Here is a 22,999-nt window from a genome sequence, read left to right on the forward strand (position 1 = left end):
TATATTATTAAAATACAGAATGATTGCGAGAGCTGTCAATCTACCAGGGTTTATTTGTACTGCACTATCCAGCTCTACTTGATACCATTACATCTTTCTGCCCCACTCTCTGCTTTAATTTCATTATGTCCTCAAGTACTGTAATTCCCAGTGAAAGTGGCGGTGACTGCACACGCAGATCTAAAGAAACAAATTGGCCTTGTAATACCAAGTCTCACAGTGGACTGCCTTCTAACCTCCCAAAGCCCTATGGAAATTCCTAGAAGCTGCCTTAACAATTTTTCTGCAGTAAAAGAGAAAAAGTGATAGTAATGGGTTAGCTGATCTTCATTTGGAAGCTAAAAATAAAAGTAGCTTTATTGCAGCTCTGATCTCTCATGTGTAAAATCTATCACCTACCATAAGAAGGCAGTTCATTGCAGCAGAAATCTGATTGATAGTACTGGAACTTTAGATCAAGCAGCAGAACAGAGAGCAACTGGTTCATAAAATGTACTCAGTGTCTTCAGGTTTTATATCAGGCTTCCTATAGAGAGCTTTGGTCCCATTAAATGCACTATATACCACTGAGCTCTGAAGCACTGTTCTTTTGAAATTCAGCTTATAACTATAAACCATGATTGACATGTCTATTACTGTTGGTTACAAACTATTGAAATATTGTATTTTATGGTATACACACTAAAATATTTTTCACAGTGGAACCCAAACACACTTGTGCTTTAGGAGAAAAATAATGATAAGATGTAATAATCTTATTTTTTTACTTTTTTTATACTATGGAATGTATTTGATGTTAGGTTTGGATCGCTTAGATGTGCTGAAACACAAACGCACCCATTCTGTTACCAAGAACAGTGGGTATAGTTGGCTGGATTCTTTAAAAAACAAAAGCCACTACTGGAAACCAAATGGCAAAGGACAAAAGTTACTAAGTTTCACAAATAACTGCTATTCATGCAGATTAATCTACTTATCATTAGCGTTCCCAGCCAATTCTCATTTCATCTCAACAAAGTAACATTTTACTTGAAAATCAAATTGTTTGTTTAACAATAATTTTGTAAAGCTTTACTCAACAAACTTTATTTGAATGAGCACTGGCATGACTTCAATTTATGAGTAAAGAACTGGACCTTCAAAACCTGGTGAGTACATCAATGGATTTGGCACCTAGATCTAGTCTAGTCCTGCATTTCTTTTATGGTTATCACAGACAAATCACTGAACTCCAACAAGTCCTTTCCTATACATAAACTTGCACAAAGAATCAACATATTTACATTAAGTTTAAAAACCTATGTAGGTATCTCTGCATTGATTTTACTTCCCCTATAGTGATTTACTTAAGATTGCATCTTTAGTAAATTAAGGGGAACTACTAGAATAATTTTGAAGCACTTTTAAATGAACATATTGTATTTATACAAATGTCAGTTAAGCTAGTGCAGTTCTGTATTCAGTAGCTTAAAGTGCTTGAACACTAAAAAAAAAGGCAGCTTTGAACTGAAATCAGACCCACACATTTCCATAACCATAAAACCAACAACATACGTTTCAAAGTTATTATTTAATTCTTGTTTGCAAATTACTTTGAGATCCTGGGGTAAAAGGAAAAAACCCACTTCAGTCTCAACTCACTACTACATTATTGCAGCCCTAGCACCAAAGAAAAATGGTTTAATACAATGGAGAATTAGCTCTCACGATTTTCAACTGTCATATTTATAGATCATCTGTGATTTTCAGCTGTTTCAAAGTGTATGAAATTGAAGACCAGCTTTTCAACACCAGCTAGTAGAATCATTCTGTATGATGTGTTTTACTCTCTCTCTCACTGTATGAATGTTAAAATTCCTGCATCATCTGTTCATTGGGTTGCATTTTCTATTGTGAGAGGCTTAGTATCTGATGAGAGAAGCATAAAAGTGATTTAATTTTGGCAAGCTCTACAACTAAAATCAGCATTATTTCTGCTTAATAAACTCATTTTTCAAACACACCTCTGTTAGCTAATGCTTAAAAAGAAGAAACAGTAATAAGCACTGAAAACATAAAACTGGTTTATGGCTAATTTTTAAGGACTACTGAGAACACCTGAACACCAGGACAAGATTATGAGCAGAGCTAGATTTTACGTACCTTTGGAGAAATAAGCTCATACTTTAGGATAAATTTAAAATGAGATTTAAAGCTGGAAATAATAATACTTACGACTTTTGTGGCACTGACTTAGTTGCAACTTTCCCTGCTGGATCACTCCACTCTGCAAACAAAGGAAACACATTTTCAAATGTCAAAAGATTACTGTAGAATTAAAATGCACCCAAAGCTGTCAGCCCATCTAATTATACTTGGTTTCACAACATGCCACAATGCATAACATGTAATAAAAAATGGAACTGATCTGCTTTAGCACCATAGAAATTAATTTTTTCGCCTTTGTTTTAATGATGTTAAGCAGGAAAAAAAAGAAAATACCCAACCCTGACTGTTAGGACTTAGATGATAAGGACCTACTTTGTACATTGTATCCTGAGGTCAGATGTTGGGAGTCCTACAAAGAAGAACACACAAGATGTCAGCATTAATTAAATAATAAGAAGAAGGTAAGATATATCTTGGCTTGCTAGATTAAGGGCATAGCATTACACAAACAGGGAAGGAGTGGGACAGGGAAGGGCTCGTGTGATTGTTAAGACAGCACCAGTGACAATATTAACTGCGGAGACAGAGCAGCACTGAGGGACCCTTTCAGAGTTCAGACAAGGGCTTGTTCGCAGCAGCTGTAAATGTGCATACCCCCTTCATGGAGATAACTGCACAGATTTATACTCACAGTGGTCCCAGCCTTTCAGGGCTTGGTCATGAGCATGGTCATGAGCCATCCATGATGTACAACTCAGACTGCAGCATGAACGCAACTATGCATTTAATTCAGCACCACTGCCTTTCTTTCTGATTACTTGGAAATACAGTAACCTTTTACTGATAGTCACTGCTTTTATTTGGACTGTGACACAGGATTTGTTAAAGATGTAGGAAACAGATCTTCACCTGATGGATACTGGTCCAAATCCAATGAAATCAATGGAAGTACAACAACTTTAAACCAGCAAAGAATCTGGCTTGTAACTCTGAGCATGCTAATTCCAAGATTCTTGTTAGCTCACAGCAACTAAGCTGCTTCTTTAATGCCATGGTGCTTTCTGGCTTATTTTTTTCTCTAGGCTTTATAGTGCACAGTGATTGTAATCAGCTTTTCTTCCAAGCATAGTTTGATCATTTGAAATTAAAGTGTTATTTACAACCTCATCTTACAGCCAGGCACTACTTTGCTGGAAGTGTTAGTTCTGTGGGATGTTAAAGTCATTAAAACCCTCACTGCACTTCCTCTCAGGGCATTATTAGTTCCTAATATTATACTGTGTTGTCAGTCAGTCCCTTGTGAAGTAAATCACGCCCTAAGAGTAAACATGGCACTTTCAATTTGAATGTCAAAGGGACAAATTGTTCTGATAAGTTCCACCTTTTTATCACACTTTTTAATATATGTTTCTATTTTTGATAATAGTTGAGATAATAATTGAGAAATTCTAATAGTGTCCATCTCTGATTTATATGGCTGCACAATCTAGCTACATTACGTCTAAGATCTATGATTTGGCTAGGTATAATTGATTTAACGTGATGTTCTGAAGAGACATTTCTGTTGTATTTTTTGAAGTAAAACTAGCAAACTTGGAAACATTTATATGCTTGCCTGTTTCCTGAAATGCGAGCTCAGAAAAAGAAATCTAATTTATATTTTTGCATTGAAGTGATATGGTAAAGGATTTCAGGATCAACATTTAACGTGCCCAGAAATGAACTTTGATGTGGATCTTAAGAGTTCAAAGCAAACTTAATAGAGAGAGAAAATCAAACCAAAACTTTAGTTTCTCTGAACCTACACTTATTCTGCTGCCAGTAGGGACAGTGACAGGCTGCAGGACTTTGACCAGTTTCTATAAGGCCCATCAAAACCAGAATACTAAACTAATAAATGGTGTAAATCAAACCATTTAACAGCTTCCAGTGGGCAAACCCCTTCATGCTCACTGTATGCATGCACACAGCTCAGATTCCACTTTCCTCTAAATGGGTTTGACTGACTTTGATCCAGTTTGCAATGAGGATTATACTCCTGCATGATTATGACTTCTGATGCTTAATGCTGCAGCAGTTAACTGCAGCAACAACGGCAGTGCTAGAGCAGTGACAATCACTCTCCACTAAAACAAGGCATTCTGGGCACTGGCTTTGGGTTTTTTTAATAAAGCAGCCACAGATACTAGTAATTTCATATGATTTTCAATTAAGTATGGCGGCTGCATTTCAGGCAGGGGAATATCTGCCTAACAGATAAAATCAGTAAGAGGAAAATCACATTCCAGGTGCTAAAACACAGTATGATTACTTGAACCATAATGTCAAGTAGTACCAGCTTTATAAGCTATTTTCCAAGGGCCTGTCTAGAGAAAGAGACTTGACATAGCTCCACATCAGACTGGGGTAGATTTCCCACCATGGGGAAGTTCTTCCCCAGACATCAGCAGCGTGTAGTTGTTCAGGTCCCAGAAAGATACCTCTGGCAGTAACTGGGTATGGGCTGGAATTCTAACAGTGCCAGCAGAATCATAACTAGAAGGCAACAATGGAATTCAGGCTAAAGGCATGTTCAAATCATACAACTAAATGATTCACTGCATGTTAGGTGAACTGCAGGTACTCTCCAGGCTTGTTTGTGCTTTTGACGTGGGAAGTGCCAAGTGTGTGCTTTTAAAGAGGCCAACACTGAGGAATGCATTGCACAACTTGGTGTGCCTTTGGAGCGTGCACACAGATGCCTCAGCACTGTTCCCATGCAGGAACATTTTAAGTCACTGTAATTTGACCATACAGTTCAAACCTCATCATGCAATCAATGACTAAGTAGGAAAAATGACCATCTCAGCCACTGCATTGCACAAATAATAATGGAAAAAGCCAAGCAAATAAAATATGTTGCCCTTGATGTAGAAAGGCTCTTGTAACAACAGGAATAAAGTTCACTTTGCCTCCACTGCAACTCATCAGCTTTAAATAAGCTGTCCTACCAGTAACAACAATCTGATTGGGAATTTCCAACTAAAAATAGTCTTAAGAGATTTTTGAGAATGGAACCAATTACACAAATAAAGTTGCCAGTGAAGAACACTCCACAGCACAGAACGGTAATTGGGTCACTGGTTAACCTACTTGTACCTTGCTTGGGATAGAAAACTTGGTCTGCTCAGCCTTGCCAGGAGTGTGAACAGCAGTAAGAGGAGGAGGCCAGGAATGGGTCATCTCCTAGGGAAGAAACAAATCAAGGTTTTGAAAACAATTCAAATACATAAAGAAGAAAAAGAGGAAAAATATTATCATGTATTCTCCACTGGGCATGAAGATGCTGTTGCTTAAGGAAGCGTCGCTACCTGTCCTTATCTGGCAGATGACCACCTTGACTACCCAACAGGCAGCATTTCCTGGGAACATGGTGAGGACAGGATTTACTCTTCAAAATCATGGCCATCTGTGTCTTCATTAGGTGACAGCTGGCTCCACCTCTGTGGTCAGCCTGTCAAGCTGCATGAACTAAGCCAACAGGCACAGAATAGGGTTTTACCTGCAAAGGCCAAGCAGAAAGGGGCTTCTTCTCCTGCATTGCACTGGATGCAACTCTATATAGGATTGCATGGTGGCAAAATGCAACCTTATTTGATAGTGCACAGTGTCAAAAGAAACCAGAAGAAAGTCTAGAGAAAGCTGGAGGTTTTGCAGCTCAAATGCCTGGTGTAGAAGAAAGTGGTAAGTGTCCTATGCTCCAAAGCATCTTTTCATAGCACTGGTCATAGGCACTGTGGTTTGCAATGTCACAGTATCAAAGCACTTCTGATTCCATTCTAAAATGAGGGATGGAGAAATAAGGTGATTTGCAAGACAGTTCCACAGAAAGCCCATACCTAACCAGGAAATGCAGGTTTCTGGTGAAGACCTGCCTACCAAACCATCTCAGCAACACACCTGTTTTCTGTACAGCAGGTTAACTCATCATTTATACACTCATGTTCCAGTGATCTTCAAAGGAACCCCCTGGGTGCCCATGGCCAGGAAAACAAGCAGAAGAGACAATGCACCCCCAGCTTTTTCATACTGAGGGCAGGAACCACCACCCCACTGAGCCTGGTGGGAGCACACTGGGGCTTAAGTTCAGACCAAAGGGAAAGTCAATAAAACAGAGAAACTGCAAAAGTGTTGTTTTAGGCAGAGCTTGTAAATGCCCTTCTAATGAGTATGTTTTATGGTAGATGCTGTTATATTCTCTCTTATCTTTGCTTTTAATGTAATAAATAGTCAGAGAAGCAGTAATACTTGTCTCTGGCAATCTGTTGTATCTTTGTCTTGGCTGGTTTTCTTTGCCTACAAAGCTCAGAAAGGATTCTTTCTTGAGACAAAGGACACAAAGAGCAAAAGAGGGTCTGACCTAAGATATTTTGCATGGAATGGCCATAATCCTGACTGCAGTAATCTAAACTTCCCAGCTGCTATTTCTCACTGGTCAAACCAGGGCCAGTTACAACAAAGGTTACAAGCACACAAGTTCCTGTAAGTAACACGACAACCACTGCAAATCCTCCCCAGATAAAAATATAATATAATAAAGAAAATGTAACTGTTGTCAAAAGGGCAGTGTGGTAGGTGCATATGGACTAAAGACATGTCCGGGGAGGCTACAGCTGGATACTAAGGTATAAGTAACTGAAGATACAGCTAGCAAGTTTCAGGTCTCCAGTTGTCCTCACAAATTATGTGTCATACGTGAGGTTAGGAAGCAGAAAGGAAAGCCACGCACCACGGTCCTCAGTCAGCAGGACAGATGGACATGTAAAGTTCCCTCAAGCTCCTCTTAGGCACTGGTATTTTATTGAAGCCCATCGAATTTCCACCCTTAGCAATGCTGCTACTGCAGCAAGGTCTTATGAGCCCAGCAAGGGACAGAGTTCAGGAATGATCACCATGGAGAGAAGCCCTCACCTTGTCCTGGTGGAGGCTCAGCTCCAATGGGGCTCTGCTGCTCTGCTTCCACCAACACAGCACACCATAGACACAGCTGCAGTGAATCATAGAATGGTTTGGCTCCAAGGGTCCTTAAATCTCATCCAGCTCCAACCCCTGCCACAGGCAGGGACCCCTTCCACCAGAGCAGCTGCTCCAAGCTCCTGTGTCCAACCTGGCCTTGAGCACTGCCAGGGATGGGGCAGCCACAGCTTCTCTGGGCACCCTGTGCCAGTGCCTCAGCACCCTCCCAGGGAACAGCTTGTGCCTAATATCTAATCTAAATGTCTCTATCAGTTTAAAACCGTTCCCTCTATCCTATCATGACATGCCCTTGTCAAACTCCCCTTCTTATCCCCTTTAGGCACTGGAGCTCTTTAAAGTCTCCCCTGAGTGTTCTCCAGCCTGAACAAGCCCAGCTCTCTCAGCCTGGCTCCATAGGAGAGATGCTCCAGCCCTTGAAGCATCTTCATGGCCTCCTCTGGCCTCGCTCCAACAGGTCCATGTGCTTCTTGTGTTGGGGGTCCCAGATCCGGATGCAGGACTACAGAGGGGACTCATGAGAGCAGAACAGAGGGGGAGAATCCCCTCCCTTGACCTGCTGGTCACGCTCCTGTTGATGCAACCCAGGATTTGTATTTGGGAAGCCCAAGGTGCACTTTGCAGGCTGCAAGTGCACACTGACCGGTCATGCTGAACCTCTCATTGACCAACACCCCAAGGCTTTCTCCTCGGGGCTGCTCTCAATCCATTCTCCACCCAGCCTGTGTTTGTGTTTGAGACTGCCCTGACCCAAAAGGCCACAGAGCTACAGCACTGTAGCCTAGGGCCAAGTTTTGCCAGTTCCTTATGCAGATGACCCAGGGATGGGAGGGTGCAGATGCATCTGCACTCCTGAAAGCCTTTGGGTTTCTGCCTGTGGAACTCAGGGCCTGTTTACATTGCACAAAGCCCAAACAGTGGCAATGAGGACAAAGAGGCAGCTCATGAACAGCTCATCCCTCCTGGTGGGTGAGGCTGCAGCAGCTCAGTGCAATGACAAGTAGGCTGTTATATTGCATTGATTGATTGTGCTCTGCACAGAGGAAGGCAGAAAAAGATTTAAGCATCCAGTTAACTTCTCTGTGAGATAATATAATCCAAATCCTACACGACTCTGCCAAATCCTATGCCACAGAGGTTGCTTAGTGGCAAATTTCATCATCACAAAACAATGGAAGAGACCATATCACACAATTAAAAGAGGGAGAGGCAGCCTGATTGAAGGCAGAAATAAAGCTTATTCTAGAACTGCAATTATAGGTTTGACCTCAGTCTCTTCCTGCCCATGCATAAAAGGATGGACAGAGAGCCTACACTTCATGGCAAGGTGATGCCAGCAAACAATGCAGAATAGTCACTGTCAAAATGCATCTAGTGTCCACTGTGTACCAACTTGGTGCGCTGAAGGGTAAGCAAATCTAATCATCTCCCTGTTCACGAACACCTGACTATAAAACAGCAAGAAAAGGAAAAAATGAGTATGCTCTTATCTGAGGAAATTCAATTATAAGGTAAGAAATCCTGACTCCATTGAGGTCAGAGGTAGAAGTCAACTTCAATGAGGTCAGGACTATCCAATCCATGCGTTTACAGTCACCTTATGAGCACCAAAGTGTATTATAAATGCGCAACGCAGCTACATTGAATTATTTCACTGTAACTATCACTGTAATAAAAATTATTGCATAGAAAACTCCAAATAGGATCACAGATGCTAAAAACTTAAGTATTTAAAGCTCAGCATGTAAACAAGCACTGTGCATGGAAGTGGTGAGGAAGTACATAGTTGCTTGAAGAAACACACCTACATCTACCTACAGACAGGTGCTACAGCACTGCTGACCAAAGAATATGAGTGATTGTAGTGGAAGTTTTGAGTTTATTCACCTGAAAAATGTCACTTCAAAATGCAGGGCCAGCAATGAACCAACCACTACAGAGCTGGGCATTATACCCACACAGAGCACTCCTGAGCTACAGAATGACATGAAGAAATGGCACTGCACTGTTCTCAGTGAAGGGTCAAAGCCCCAGCCCCACATCCTGCAGATATGTGACCATCTGCTTAACTCTCTCCCACTCTGTTCCTTAAGCACATGCACATTACTCTGGAGAATCAGAAGAAAGCTTGTCATTTTTTAATCATCCACATGACTTCACCATTCTTTGCTATGCCCTGATCCCTTTTGGAGGTACCTCATCTTTAAGTACTTGTTAAGCTCTATCTTGTTTAACTTGTGAAATCTGATATATCTACCTTCTAATATGTTATTACTATAAAGAACCACACAGGCAGTCTGTGTTGTGTATGCATCCATTTAGATGTATATATAAACATCTTGGTTTGTAAAGACCTGGGAAAGGAGGCAGAGAGCTGCACTCTTTTTTTTCCTGGAAAACTTAAAAAACTTTAATCAATCCGAACTTTGAAGAACTTCGAAATTCCTGGAAGCAACAATAATAAAACTGAGCATATGAAATGTTTTAAAGAGGAATTTAATGGAAACAAAGTAATCCCACAAAATCAAGTTAGGATTTATTTTCACATGGTTTGGACTTAGAATAATTCCAAAATCATGTTAACTGTTGGAGTGGGTAGATGGCTGCTATGGAAGCCTGCATTTTTTTATAGACCTGGAGATTAAATGAGAAAGTAAACCTGTTTTTTTGGCTTAAAAATCACTGTGGTCCTCTGATGTAGTAACATCAAGCATCCTCCTTTCTGAAAATTATTTAAACATTGTTTTAATTGACTCCATGTGCTTTATTTATTAGAGTTAGGCACGCTCGTCTCTTTAGCTAAGTCTGCTTTTTCAGCTATAAAAGCCCTCAGGTACGTAAGTAAGAAGGACACATGCAGATGTGATCTAATGAATCACCCAGAATACAAATACTGCAAGAAAACCTTTTAAGGGTTGCAGAGGTACAAGGCCAAATCATGATTTAAATGGAAGGAGAGGACGGGGGAAGGATTTAAACTTGCAAACTTCTAAGGAAAAGGTCAGAGTGAGAGAACTGAGTACAGGGGATATGGGGCAGATGGTAAATAGCTTTACAAAACCTAAATTTAACAGCCGCCTTCAACATTTATTTTCTTCATATTTTCATTTTTCCTCATTTCCTTCTTGTTCAAAAGAAAGTGTGCAGTGTTTTTAAATACAGATAAAGTGCTGAGCCAGGCTCTAAGAGGTCATCATGGAAAAAAGCAGCTAGCCTGTGTACTCTGTGTTCCTACTGAGGCAGCTTCCCTTCCCTTCCTACAGTGCACTCTAAACTGCTTAGCCTGATTTCATTTGAAGTCTCCAAAGATATAGGGCTCATGCTACTTCCCTTGGGAGAATTGAGGGGAGACATGAGAACAGTCTTTAATTACAGAAGAGCCACTGCTAAAGGAGAAACTAATCTGTTCTCCAGTTTTATGGTGGTTATGAACTTAAACTGCAGCCAGAGAGATTCCAGTTAGACATAAGAAAAACCTCTCTAATGGTAAGGACCATGCAGCACTGAAACCGATTGCTCAGAGAGCTACACCAACTCCATCTTTGGAGGCACACACTTAAGAACATTCTGAGGCCACTGCTGCTAGGGACCTTACCCATTGTATTCCCTCTGCTAACTGCCCTTCTCAGTCTTTTTAATTCTTACGTAAATCTGTTGCTTTAAACTTTCTCCAATGTTTTGTTACACAGTATGTTAAAGTTGCATTCAGACAAAAATAATATACGATGAATAGATGTTCTAAGGTTATCACAAACTCGATGTTACAGCTGGTGCTAAGCAACCTACTGCCTTGATGGAATAAAGATAACCAAGTGATTTACCATTTATTAAAGACTCTATTAATGATTTATTAATGTTTTATTAACTATTTATCAATGCAACCTTAAAAAAGCATGTCTTGTTTCACAGTATCTTTCTGGTTTCTGCATTTATACAAACCTGATCAAACTCTCTCTGTTAGGAAGGCAGCAACGCATGAGGAGCAGCTGCATTTTATGTGTGTGATGAATACTGAATTAAGAAACATCTCAACTCATTTTATCTTTGGGGAAAAGGCTAAAGAAAGAATGAATATATAGATAGATATTTATACACGTACAAGCAAATGACACTAAATGAACACAAAGGCAATAAATCTATGTTGGGTTTGGGTTTTTTTTTTCACTCATATCCCATATGAAGGAATGGGAAACTTGTACAAGCAGTTGAGAATATCCTGACCAGTAATGTAGCCTGCTTTATACTGGGCCAAAGGCTTGCTGGGGAAGGGATTTTGATACATTGACAGTATTCACACCAACATGATAGATACATTCATGGATATGTATTTGATTATCATGTTTCAGCATCAAAGGGATACCACAAATTTTCTCCTGTAAAGGGGGCAGGGGGAGGAAACCCAAACAAAAACCTCTTTACTGATGGTCTCCAAGAGAAAGTCACTTTTCCTGCTATGAATGCTAAGGCAGGAAAGACTTTTCTCATGTGAATGTTCTAGCAAGGATATTATGGGTGGCTAGTGCCCAGTGCAGAGTGTTGGAGGAACAATGTGTCAGCATCTGCAATGATGCCTTTGTCATACTAGAATTTATCTTGCTACTGTACCAAAACCTACTTAGAAAGTCATTTGGAAATACAGTGCACACATGCTTCAGCTTCCTATTGAAAAAATAGAGCTTATTCTACAGAAAGTAACCATTCCCCTGGCCGCAATCCAAAACCACAGTGTTCACCTTGTGGATTTTATCAATGAAAACAGGTTCCCTATGCTCAAGCGGTGCATGGGATGCATTCCTTATCTTCCCATGGTAAATTAACATTCCTCTCCCTATTAGCAAGAAGGGAAAGGACAGACAAAAATTACATTCAATGAAAATGAATACAGAAATTACTTCAGAGGCCAACAGCAATTGACTATAAACTTTACAATGTATGGTTTCCTTCCTTATTTTGTTAACATTTGGAAACCCACAAAGAACTTCTCTTTTCAACACTCCCTGACTCCCATACACCTCACACTTCTCGATATTTTTTCTCATACTGTAGCTTTTATGACTAATAACATTCATATTCTTTTCTTAAAGCATTTAGAAGACAATGAAAAAAACCCCAGCAGATCATGATTGATGTACTTGTTACTCTAACCAACCTTGTGTGTGTGAAGAAAAACAATGCTCAATTTACAGCGAGAAGGTATCTCTGCTCAAGAGGCTGTTCTAGGGGGAGAGCAACAGCACATGAACCCAACACTGAATTCCAATTTAACAAGTCTGACACAATCCTAAAAGTAGCCACAGCCTATCTAACAGTGTGTCTACGCTGTCAAATGATTTATCTCCCTTCTGGGTCCTGGATCCCCAGCAGTTCACACTGTGCATGTAATAGTTAATTCTCAAGACCCCAGGGTAAAATAGGTTAGATGCTTCTCACCAAGGTGGATCAGGATAATTTTCCTTAGGGTCCATCTCAGGGTGTCCAAGACAAACATGCACTGCCCAGGAATAATGATACTGAGGTAACTCCTCTTCCAATTCAAGGGAGGCAGCAGGCATCTTTACTTGCAGAATATTTGGGTTTGTTAAGGATAGGCTATAATGGCTGCATGCAAGGAGAGCATGATCAAAGCCCTGAAGTTTTGCCAAGCACATGTAAGATGCTGGGTCATGAGAAGTATTCATATTTCCATGTAACTGTTCCTCTGGAGAGACTTATTGGTGGGTCAGGAATATGGAACTGCCAGGATGGGTCAGACTTGAGGTCACACTCATCTGGGAAGCTGGTAGACAGTGGCTGGTGCTGTGTCTTTCACTGAGCACTTGAAGAGTACCAGAGCAACCATGAGAGCAAAATCCTGATCCTCAATACTTACTGATCCTCAGCCATTTTGAGATCCTATCTGTTTAATACTGCATCCAGAACTGGATATTCAGTTAACACCAGCTAACACCAGTTTTAAGAGTCCTAAAAGTTAATGATAGGTCCATAAATATTCAGGTACTTACAGTCATGCGTACTAAACCAAATTCCAGAAAGCTAGGCATCCTTCATCTGTCACTCCTAGACATTAGACTCTTAGGCTAATAACTGTTTCCCAACACATAGGACCAGGGTCTTGCTGTGGACAGTATGGCCAATGCAGTACCTCTTGTTCTTGGCAGCTTCTTATCCCCACTGAGATGCACAGCCATATCCCACTGATTTTATTTATTCAAAATGATACTTGTTGGTAACCATCTCCAGGGATGGCACATCTAATTTTCATGAGGGCCCCAAGAGATAGGAATTATGCACTGAACTGTTAAATGCAACATCACATCCTGGCAGTCCAACAGTATAATATAAACAAAGGCACAATAAGTAATAAAAAGCTAATTCTTTCAAAAGTTACTAATACCAACATATAATTTCATCTTTGCAATTTAAAAAACATTGGCAACATTTCTCCAAGTAAATAAGCAACTGTGTTTTGAAACTATTCACTGCTGGCACTTGTTTAAGGGAATCTGGTAATTTGTTCCATCCATCCTGAGCTTCACAAGCAAAAAAGCATGTCTTGAATTGCCTGTTTTCTTCTCTGAAACTTAGGGTTCACACCAAGAGAAGAACTATAATTTACAGTTACAAAACAAGACTGCACCTACCCTGAGGCACTCCACTGTGCACACTTATACAATACATTACACCACCTCCTTTACATTGCCAGACGCAATCATTTCATACTTTGTTCAGACAAAAGACAACAGTGAACTATGCAGTCACATGACAAGAGCTTACCCATGTAATTTATTGCAAAATGTCTTTAATTTCTGAAGTTGCTTATGCCAATGTCATGAAAATAAAATCTCCAAATTCAGCATCAGGCGAAATCGCATTATTAACTACAGAACTGCAGGCTTAGCACAGAAACTGTCCAAGTTTTACACTGTGCACCACATTTCAGACCCATGTAACCAGCTTCTAACACAACCTTACAACAAGATGAAACAGTCAAAAAACATCAGGAATGTGACAGCACCAGAAGACACCGGCTTTAGTCCTAAAACAGGAGCATTAATTATCTGCAACAGCATATGGAGGGAATTAACAAACCAGGTTAGGCAACTTAGTTGAGTTTACAGCTGAGTTCTTTTGCGTAAGCCATAATTTGCTTTCATTAAAACTGGACTCCAAGTTGTTACTCATCAAATACAAAGAACTAAAGCTACCACACACTGCTGTACAATACACATTGAAATCCTTTACAAAAGCTGAGGGTTTTTTTGCCTTCAAAATCAGGACTCTGCCAGAGCTCTTTTATTCTGCTTACCACACAAGCACTATTGCAGCATGGGTTTTCCTGAGTGGGTGTGCCACTTCATGTTGAGTGTTTCCCTCTTACATGGTCTCATCAGCACCTCGACTGTAATGCCATTAAAACAGTAGTCTGAAGCTAAGTCATAGTGAAAGCTAGAAAAGCTCAAACCTGTCCATACAGAAGCTTTCTCCATCATTTCATTTTCTTCCCCTATAGGATGCTCTCCCTAAGTGTCCCAGTTGAAAACTTGCTTCTCTCTGGTGTATGAAGAATGCACTCCCCCCTGCAGAGCATGATTATCTTCTCAGTGCCTACATCAGAGACTATGACTGCTTTGAGGGCAAAGCCTGTCTCATTTTTTGTCTTGTGCAACGCCTAGGGCAGTGGTGGAACTTCTGAATATTGGCTGGAAACTGGGAACAGTGAATATTGGCTGGAAAATCCTGAGTTGACAACATAGGCAGCTTGATTGGCATTCAGCAGGCCCTGGATGAACAGAAAACTTCAAACTGAAGCCTGATCATTGGATCCTCCCATTTGGCACCCTGTTTATTCGGGGTTTTTTAAGGTTAAAAGCTTAGCACGTTTGCCAAAAAAAATACTATGGGTTCTGGCCTGTAACAAGGAGGTAGAGTCCTTGCTGCCTCTCACTCAGCCCTTTAATTCTCTTCTCTTAGAGAAACACCTAAGCAGCCACCTGAAACTCTACTGTGCAACCTGGCATTTATTGCAGTAACTTTAGCCTTTGGGGTTAAAAAACCAACAAACCAAACCCCAAATATTTCAGTCTGGATTTCCTTCCCCTCACTTGTGTCTTGAAGCAGGTCTGTTCCTGCATCTATGTGTCCTGTAAACCATGACAACACTCCCCTTTGATCCTCTCCTGCTAAACTAACAGGTGTAGAAAACAATGGATGCATGTTATAGAAGATGTTTTGATACAACATGTACTTGTTTTGGCATGTTAGCCTTACCCAAATAAGCCAGCTTAAAGAGTAAAGAAAACCAAAGCCAAAACATGCTGAGGTCTTTTCTGAAGGTATGGAGGCTTTGGAGTATTTCTGGTAGACAGATTCCCACTGTCACATGCATGTATTTGAGTCCTCATTTCCCAGCTTGTTTTTTCATAGAAAGCTAATCAGTATGAGGTTGGAAACATTAAATACTCAGAACTGCCATGAAGACATATGACAGCTGAGGTTGCTTGGTCCAGCACAGAGACCAAGTCTGAAATCAGCATGTTCTGACTACACACCAGATTAATATATCCTCCATCCATGCCTGCATTGTTTAAAGCCTTCTGACAGCAAACTACATAGAAAAAAACTAATTCCTAAAAGCTGTGCTCAAAAAGGGCAAAGTCCATAACCTTCCTGTCTCCAAACACTGCACTACTTTTCTTCCCACAGGAAAACCAGTGAGTAGCACACAAAAGCCACAGGGCTAAAATGCTGCAAGTTCGGTGCTCCAGCATTTAAAAATCATGTACTACATTACTAGATGATGACGTGTATCATCTCTATTGCTTCTAGATGGCCAAACAGGAATAGCCAACTGTTCATTAGCAATAGTTTATCAGGGGTCATGTGAGCAGTCAGGAACAAACCTGGAGCAAACCCAAGAAAAGACCACCCAGTAGACCCATGGTTGCTGGTAAGCTCCAAGCAGTTAGTGCTATTTGCAGCTCCAACTGGTGTCAAACACTGACAATCACCAGTTATCATACAAAGATGCACTGGAATAAACCTGCCAAAGAAGCCTATTTTTTTCCTTTTGTTAGTAAGAAGTGCAATCTATTATTGTGTTACACGTAATTACTGACTGCAGTTGTTGATCTCACTTTGCTGGAGACATACGAAGGCTAGATGCAGTAACAGGGCATTCTTTTTGAAGGGTTACTTGTGTTGTAAGTGAAAGATGCTATAAAATGACAATGCTGCTGCAAAGGAGACAGAATTTAGTCAAATTCCCAGGCTAAGTCTTTTCAAAGCACACAAGTAGTTCCTGCATCCTTGCAAACATGATACATTTCTTGTAGTTTACATTGACCATATTAAGAAAAATGGTGATGAGGAGATCATGACAACTTCTTTTAGGCACAGAACCAACCAGGTTGGAAAAGACCTTTAAGATAATCAACTCCAACCATTACCCCTGGACTGCCAAGATGTTGCAGGAAATTCTGGAACAGAAGAAATACTTGCTAAGAGCTGTAAAGTGTTGAGAACAGGGTTTCCAGTGACACCCACAGCAGAGCCCTTGCCCTCGGAGGAGCCCTGGGAAGCAATACAGAAACACTTGCAGCAGGGAGAATAAACACTGCACACAGAATGTTGAATAAACATAAATCTGGTTGCTTAGGTCTGAACTTCAAATTCGTGTCTTTTATCTCTTGCCTCTGAACAATGGTCAACAAACACCTCAATGCCTTGAACTAATAAAACCATTTTCCTTTCTAATGCTCCAGCCTGACATTTCCTTCAGCTGAATTCTGCAAGGCTGTGTGCCCATATGACTGGTTTGAAATCATACAGAAATGGGAGAAATTCTTGGGAAGAAAAAATAAAGGGTAAAAAAAAAGGCAAAAGAATCCAAAAAGCATCCTGGTCAGATTTTCTATCTATCCAAAGAGATTGTTACCCAGCTGACATAAATCACTGTGGCAGGAGCTACAGGCTAATTAAACAAATGTGACAACTTTACTGTGACAATCTGAGAATGCTCAAAGTGCCTCCCATCCACAGTGTGCATTCTTCTCAAATATGTATTAAACCCCATGGATTGTATTAAGAAATTGAAAGGAACTTACATATCCAATAAAAAACACAATTATAAGCATAATTTGGAATATACGGCTAAAATAGATTGGAAGTTCATAAGGTTTCTTAGATCATTAAGTTCAATGACACGCTTTCTTTAAAGAAATGCTAGAAATTTTCTATAGCAATAGGTACACCACAGTATGCAGTATCATTTTAAAGATCTGATTTGAGCCTTGCTTTTGCACAATTATAACACCAATAATTCCAGCTGAAAACCTCAATGTATTTTGCTTGCAACTAACGGCAGTGTAGACAAGGTTCTATTTTGCCACTTCATGGAAAGAGACTCTGTGGAGCAAAGGGGTATCTCAAAGTGATACAGGAAGATTAAAGGTAGGATGTTTTATCTGAGTTTGTGTATTCAAACATTTACCAAGAGGATGTTCAAAAAGCTGGGAAGATGGACCCTATCATCCTCTTACTGGCAGGTGTGAAGTGGTGTGTTCTGAAGACTCTTGGCAGCTGAAACAATCTCCACAGTTCAGAAGGAAGACACCTTCAGAAACAGCTCCACTGACTGTGCTGACAGTCTTAAAGCCCACAGATCAATGACAAGAAAGTACAGACAGAAATTGCTCCCCTCGAAAAGCTGGCTTCCAGAACTGTTCTCCCTACAGAATGTGGGATAACTTGAACTTAAGACAGCTGATGACTGCAAGACTGCCTTCCCATGCCAGGCAGCTTCCCCAAACCCATGGAGGCTGGCAAGGCTGGCAGCGTCACCACATGTCCACCTGCTTGTCCAGGGCGTCTCTCAGGAAAGAGTACTTTGGCCTGTAACTCAGCTGGTAGCTGGTGTCTGTATTCTTGCATTAAGAAGAGATTAGGAGTGATTTGGGTTAAATTTAGACTGCAGTACATGTAGAAAACGGCAATAAATATGCCTGATATGTGATGAAACAGAACACTAAACCCCATCTCCTCTGAGAGCAACAATGAGATTCAAACTTCTAACTTCACTTTTACTCCAGATGTCATCTTTGTCCTGCCTTATTTTCCTTCTAAGAACACAAAAGCAGTGAAGCATCAATGGCTGCATCATGGTGAGTATATTTCAATCAGTGAAACTGAGTATGCCTCAAGTATCTGGCCCCTTTTTGGTCATGTTTTTCTTGTTTTTGTCATTTCTCCAGTTCTTTCCTTACATGTTTTCCAGCCATCAGCCAGTTGTTTCAGGTTTGGACTGTCATGGACAGCTGAAACTTCAGATTCCAATTTCAAAGAGGAGAACTCTTGCAGCTCTTTCTGAAGATTCATTCAGTTCCATCCTCCAGCCCTATCCTTCCCCTGGCCACTGCAAGCCTGTTTTTTCCTAGCTCTGTTTCTCTTGACTAACCACACATGGCCAACCTACCCTTTATGGGCCCCACCAGCTTCTTCAGTAGTGTTGACATACAGGGAGGCTTCCTACCAGGACTCACAACCCACAAAACTTACCCTCAGGGCTGCAAAAATGGAACCCTTCCCTTTTGTGCGATAAAGAGCCACAGAAGATGCTATAGGCTTTGTCATTTCAAACCAGAATTGTTTCTAAAGCATACATTTATTTCAGAAAGCCTAACTCGATTTTAATATGTTTTCAATGTCTTCATTCTGTGCCTAAAGCAATTTGTTATGTAGAGTACACATTATTAATCTACTTAAATGAAAGGTAACATTGCTAGCAGTTTAAACACTCAATGCACATATTTAACAATGTTTCATTCTGACAGGACAAGATGAAATAACAGAAATGATTAATCTGAGACCAAAGCAATATTCTACTACCTATATTTCAAAATAGGGCTAGATTTTGTTTTTAATACTTTGGCAGTAAGATGTGCAGGTGGAGTACAGGAGCTTCAGATGGCTTTTCCTGCTTGACCACACCGCACACAGTGCCAGTAGTTGCTGTTACTGGTCATTTTGGAATCAGCAGCAGGACTCTAGGAGAGGCACAAAACAAGCTCTGCAGTTCTTATCCATGTTTTTATACAACATAAATCTGTGCAGTGTCCTTAAGAGAGGTACCTGGTACAGCCTAACACTGTAACAGTGTAGAAGGGTTCAAAACTTCCCATCCAGTTCAGCATCGGCAGCCTTGTTTGTTCATGGGAGCATACAAAAGGTCAAAGAGGATGTGACATCCCAGATTCTCTGGGTCTGTTTTCTCTTGCACTTTCACTCAAAGATAAGGGAGCTACTCTTTATTTACAATGATGAAAAGGGATGGGAAGTCAGGTCCCATGAGTCTGCAAATCTGGAGTAGGAATCTTAGTTTTATGATACTGTCCACTCAAGACCCCATGAACTCATCTTCCCACATTTTTTTGTCTCTTTCCCTTCAGTTATTTCTGGAACTACAAAACTTAGAAAAAGTAGTATATATAAACTGACCCACATTTTTTGCATATTCTCATTAAATGTAATTACTTTTATCATAACAGAGTACCAAAGGAGAGTGAGGATGCTGTAACATGTTGCAGTGCATAGTGGATCATTTCTGAGGTGACTGTCAATGAGGAAGAGAAAATAAGGGTGTCTGTTTTGGTTCAAAAGAGATGCTGAAGCACTTGGAAAACAGACAAGAATTAACACTTTTTCCTTTAGTTATTAATTTCTAATGAGAGTGCTTTCATTCTCTTCAGGAGCAGTAAAATGTGTCTAAACTCTTGTGATGTCAGCTCACTTTACAGTAATTTTAGTAGGGATGGTAAGTCTGGCAGTGATAGTCAAATGATACAATACTACTGAAATCAGCAGTATTTCCATTTGTTAGTACAAAAATGTATGTTGAAATATTATGGTTAAGGAGATAAGAAAACAGAACTGAATAGTGAGTTTGAAATAGGTGCATTGCAATCTCTCTCTCTTTTCCTGAATACCTTTTGTAATCTTTTTTTATTGTTACAGTGTAGACAGGCTGCAACAGACACACATCATGATCAGATTTTACATTTCAAAGCTCTGTGCTAAATAATTTCTTTAATACTGCTACAAAAATAAAACCTTTATTTGGTAAATTTCTGCAGGCTGGAATCAGATCTTGCTTGTCTGTCCTGACAAAGGTCTAATCTTTTGCTCTTTACATCTTGACGAGGTATTTATCCCTATAACGGGCAGATGCAAAACACCTTTTGAGTACAGGAAACATTGCACATCTATGTGCATCTGTCAGATCAGTCAACCTTTCCTCCCCGTCACCTCTCCAACAGCATGTAGTATCTTTGCATTGATCTGGCAGCACAAAACATAGTATGCATCTACCTCACAAGTGAACTCCTCTTATACCTAACTTGGGCCATGCCAACACTGCAGTGGTGGCCTACAGAATAAACCACATAAGCTGCATGCTCAAGCACTGACTCATGCCAACTTCCTACTCAACCAATCTAAAGTTAATGCTGAGTTTTCTACATTATGTACCTTCAATTCAACATAGTCAGTTTTTGGGTAACGTTCCTCAGGTGCCTTTCTCATGCACAGCACAATAATGTTGTCATGGTAAAGATGAATGGCCAAAGCCTTGAATAATCCTGTTCTGCTGAGTTCAGGTGTAGCTCACATTGGCCAAAGCAAACCTCTGAGTTAAGGATCTACTCTACACTGGGAAGACCTAAGGTTGCACTCTCCAGCTCCAATCAAGACTACACTGTGCTATCCTCAAATGACCCCAACCATTAATTTCTCTGTCCCTGTGTGTGTATGGCTGAACAGTTCACACAAAGCTGGGAAAAGGCTTCTTTTGACCTTCCTGAAGTTGTTGATGAATGCTTGTGGTGGTTCTGAGACAAGAACTGAGCTGATCACCTTCCAAACCAGAAATGAGCTGTTCTCAAAAACTACTCAGCATTTCCTTTTTCTGGGGCAAGTCTACACCTAGAGAGTCATCAGAGCAAAGGACTAGTTGCTGCTTTTATGTACACCTAAAGTAATGCAGGGGTAACTCCTTTTTGCTTGATAACAGCAGCAGCAATGTAAGTGGAGCTGCTGCCAATTTACACCAGTGTGGGAGGAAGAAGAATTCAATGAGCTCAAATGAGATCAGATGTCAGTGGAATTACCCCTTGATTTATTTTGATGTGAGAGCAGAAACTGGTTCTGTCTCCATTGACAAAATGCTGATAAAAGCTGAAAATTCAATGGTTTAGAAATTGCTGATATTAATTGGTTTTATTCATCCAAATCTTCATGTACATAAGCAAAGTCTAAAGAAAAAAAAAACAACCCAAAAGTACGGTTGTAACTTTGCCTTTTCCAAAACAGGCTATTACCTATTCCTTACATGCTTCCAAAGGCTGTACACCAGGCGAGGGACAAAGGCCACAGATACACATTTACATGTGGGTTAACTTTTCAGTCCACTTTTTCATTTCAGTAGAAATAATAAATCACCTTATCCTGGAAAAGAAGCAGCTTGACAGAAAACATACGGTGCTGGCCTATTTTTATAGCACACCTAAGATGTATAGGGATTCATTTATTTACTCAGCTATTTAAAAGTGGCTACTCTTACTCATTCTCTGGACAGCTAAATGCCAGGTTGCTAAGTTACTGTTACTTGACATCATCTCCTCCCCAACGTGTTCCCACAGTTGACAGGTTCACATGATTTACTAGGCCAGTCAGCTCGTTATTCACTTGTCCAATGACGTCTAGATGATCATTTGAAATTCACATCATGTCCTCCTCAGCAAGCCCCCAGATTCCACATGAAAATACTTAAACTGCCCATCAGCTACTAAATACATTTGTAACTACACTGGACAGAGTATCTGTGGTTTACAAAGTACTATTATTATAATTGGGTTTAGCATCGTTCTTCAATGTTAGTTTGTATTTTAAAGGAGAAAATTACTGAGAGGCAAATAACAGCCTGTATCTGTTACAGTCTAATTTTGCTCTGTGAACAGCTCACCTCAGCTATGGATGACACACATTAAATCTGTTAGTGCTTTCAATTGGCATAAGGAAGGTAATACTACACATAATTTGCCCAGTCAAGGGCATCTTCACTTGCTGATCAATTTACATATTCTCCAATGTCATTAGATATTAGCTAGTCATCAGAAGAATAGAAGACTATACAAATTACAGACTTTGCTCATTTAACTCTAGTCATTTTATACTAATTACAATCTGAATTATATTTAGGATTTGTTTTGCTTCCAGACTAGAAAGCCTTTAATTAATATCACAGCTGTCCACACAACATCAGAAGTCCATCTAGCTACTTGATGGCTTGCTGCAGTGAATATGCATCTACAAGAATTATTTTGTTCCTTTAAGCAGGGACAGGCTTTTAGACAGCAGTGCCTGCCCAGATGGTTAGCAACACAGACACGAAAGCTTTATGCACACAGACCAGAGCCTCACTGCTGCGAGATTACATCTAATCGATTGCCTAAACACCTAGCCCAAAGTTTCAATTTACACTGCACGTCCTCAAGAACATGTAGTTAAATGAGATTTCCTTTCTTTTCCATGTAATGTTGTATGCTTATCACCTCTCTGCCCAGAAGTAAACCAATGCGAAGGGAGGTCCCTCCTGTGCTCATTCTAGGTAGAAACAGGATGTCTGCTGGTTTGCACCAATACACAGCCCTATACTGGGACCAGCAGAACATGTCATATAACATGCCATGACAGGAGGGAATGCTGATAGAACACTGGTACAAGTGGCACAAATAACAGCATCAGAACACCGGTCATTTCTACTGCCCCATTTGCACTTCATATCACA

General features: G+C 40.3%; 1 protein-coding gene across 3 annotated transcripts in view; it reads right to left on the bottom strand.

Annotated features, from left to right (window-relative positions):
- Positions 1 to 22,999, bottom strand: part of AFF2 (ALF transcription elongation factor 2) — a 329,870-nt gene that overhangs the window by 127,992 nt on the left and 178,879 nt on the right. For all 3 annotated transcript variants that reach the window (XM_034064377.1, XM_034064376.1, XM_031047127.2), the window contains exons 5-7: positions 5,287 to 5,373; positions 2,521 to 2,557; positions 2,215 to 2,266 (exon numbers count right to left, since the gene is read on the bottom strand). In XM_034064377.1, the coding sequence (XP_033920268.1) occupies positions 2,215 to 2,266; positions 2,521 to 2,557; positions 5,287 to 5,373 (176 nt within the window). The remainder of the gene's footprint in view (positions 1 to 2,214; positions 2,267 to 2,520; positions 2,558 to 5,286; positions 5,374 to 22,999) is intronic.

This window comes from Melopsittacus undulatus, chromosome 6 (assembly GCF_012275295.1).
Source record: "Melopsittacus undulatus isolate bMelUnd1 chromosome 6, bMelUnd1.mat.Z, whole genome shotgun sequence".
NCBI classification, from domain to species: Eukaryota; Metazoa; Chordata; class Aves; order Psittaciformes; family Psittaculidae; genus Melopsittacus; species Melopsittacus undulatus.